The sequence below is a fragment of the Passer montanus genome, unplaced genomic scaffold, assembly GCF_014805655.1.
Source record: "Passer montanus isolate IOZ18808 unplaced genomic scaffold, ASM1480565v1 scaffold1131, whole genome shotgun sequence".
NCBI lineage: Eukaryota > Metazoa > Chordata > Aves > Passeriformes > Passeridae > Passer > Passer montanus.
The window spans coordinates 1-1,096 of record NW_024357959.1 but is presented as its reverse complement, the minus strand read 5'-3'; the positions used below and the strand labels follow the sequence as shown (position 1 = coordinate 1,096).

The window sequence follows — 1,096 nt, the reverse complement described above, 5'->3', positions numbered from 1 at the left end:
GGCGACAGAGGCTTGGCCCGGGAGGCGGGCGAGCGCTGCGGGCCGCGGTGCTGCTGTGCGTGTGTGGCCGGGCGGCGGCCGAGCGGGTCCGCTACGCCATCCCCGAGGAGCTGGGCAGAGGCTCGCTCGTGGGGCCGCTGGCGCGGGACCTGGGGCTCAGCGCGGACGAGCTGCCGGCGCGCAAGCTGCGGGTGGCGTCTGCCGGCAAGAAGCAGCTGAAATACTTCACGGTGAATGAGGAGAACGGGAACCTGTACGTGAATGAGAGGCTGGACCGGGAGGAGATGTGCGGCGAGTCGGCGACTTGCTCCGTCAGCTTTGAGGTGCTGGTGCACAACCCGCTGAACATTTTCCACGTCGAGGTGGCGATCGAGGATGTGAATGACAACTCCCCGGTGTTCAGCAAATCTGTTCTGGACCTCGAGCTCGGTGAATGGACGCTTCCCGGTGCTCGGTTTCCCCTGGAGGTGGCGCGAGATGCGGATGCAGGAAGCAACTCGGTGCTGACTTACCAGCTGACCAGCCACTCGTGTTTCAGTTTGGCCCTGACAGAGAGCCCTGACGGAAGCAAGCAACCAGAATTAGTTCTGGATAGAGCCTTGGACCGTGAGAAGCAGAGCTCCTTTGAACTGGTGCTTACGGCAGTGGATGGCGGAGAGCCCGTGAGATCTGGGACTGTCCAGGTCCGCATAAATGTTACTGACGCAAACGACAACCCGCCCGTGTTCAGCAAAAGAGTCTACGAGGCGAGAGTAGCGGAGAATCTTTCAGTGGGTTCTCTGGTGTTGCGAGCATGGGCGACAGATGCAGACTCGGGTTCCAACGGGCGGGTCTCTTATTCATTAGGCAACGTCCCGGACAGCATCCGTGCTTTGTTCACTATCGACAGCGACAGCGGGGAGGTCAGGACGCTGGGTCCCCTTGATTACGAGGAGAAGAATAAATACATCTTCGGCCTGGAGGCGAGCGACGGAGGCGGGTTAACGGCTCACTGCAAGGCTCAAATAGATATCACGGACGAGAACGACAATGCTCCCGAGATCACCATACTTTCGCTCTCGAGCCCGGTGCCCGAAGACTCGCCAGCTGGCACCGT

General features: G+C 60.8%; 1 protein-coding gene across 1 annotated transcript in view; it reads left to right on the top strand.

Moving 5' to 3' along the window:
• Nucleotides 1–1,089, top strand: part of LOC120496333 (protocadherin gamma-B3-like) — a gene marked incomplete at its 3' end in the record, with an annotated part of 3,303 nt that extends 2,214 nt beyond the window's left edge. The window contains exon 2 of the mRNA XM_039696662.1: nucleotides 9–1,089. Within this exon, the coding sequence (XP_039552596.1) occupies nucleotides 9–1,089 (1,081 nt within the window). The remainder of the gene's footprint in view (nucleotides 1–8) is intronic.
• Between the last annotated feature and the right edge of the window lie 7 nt (nucleotides 1,090–1,096).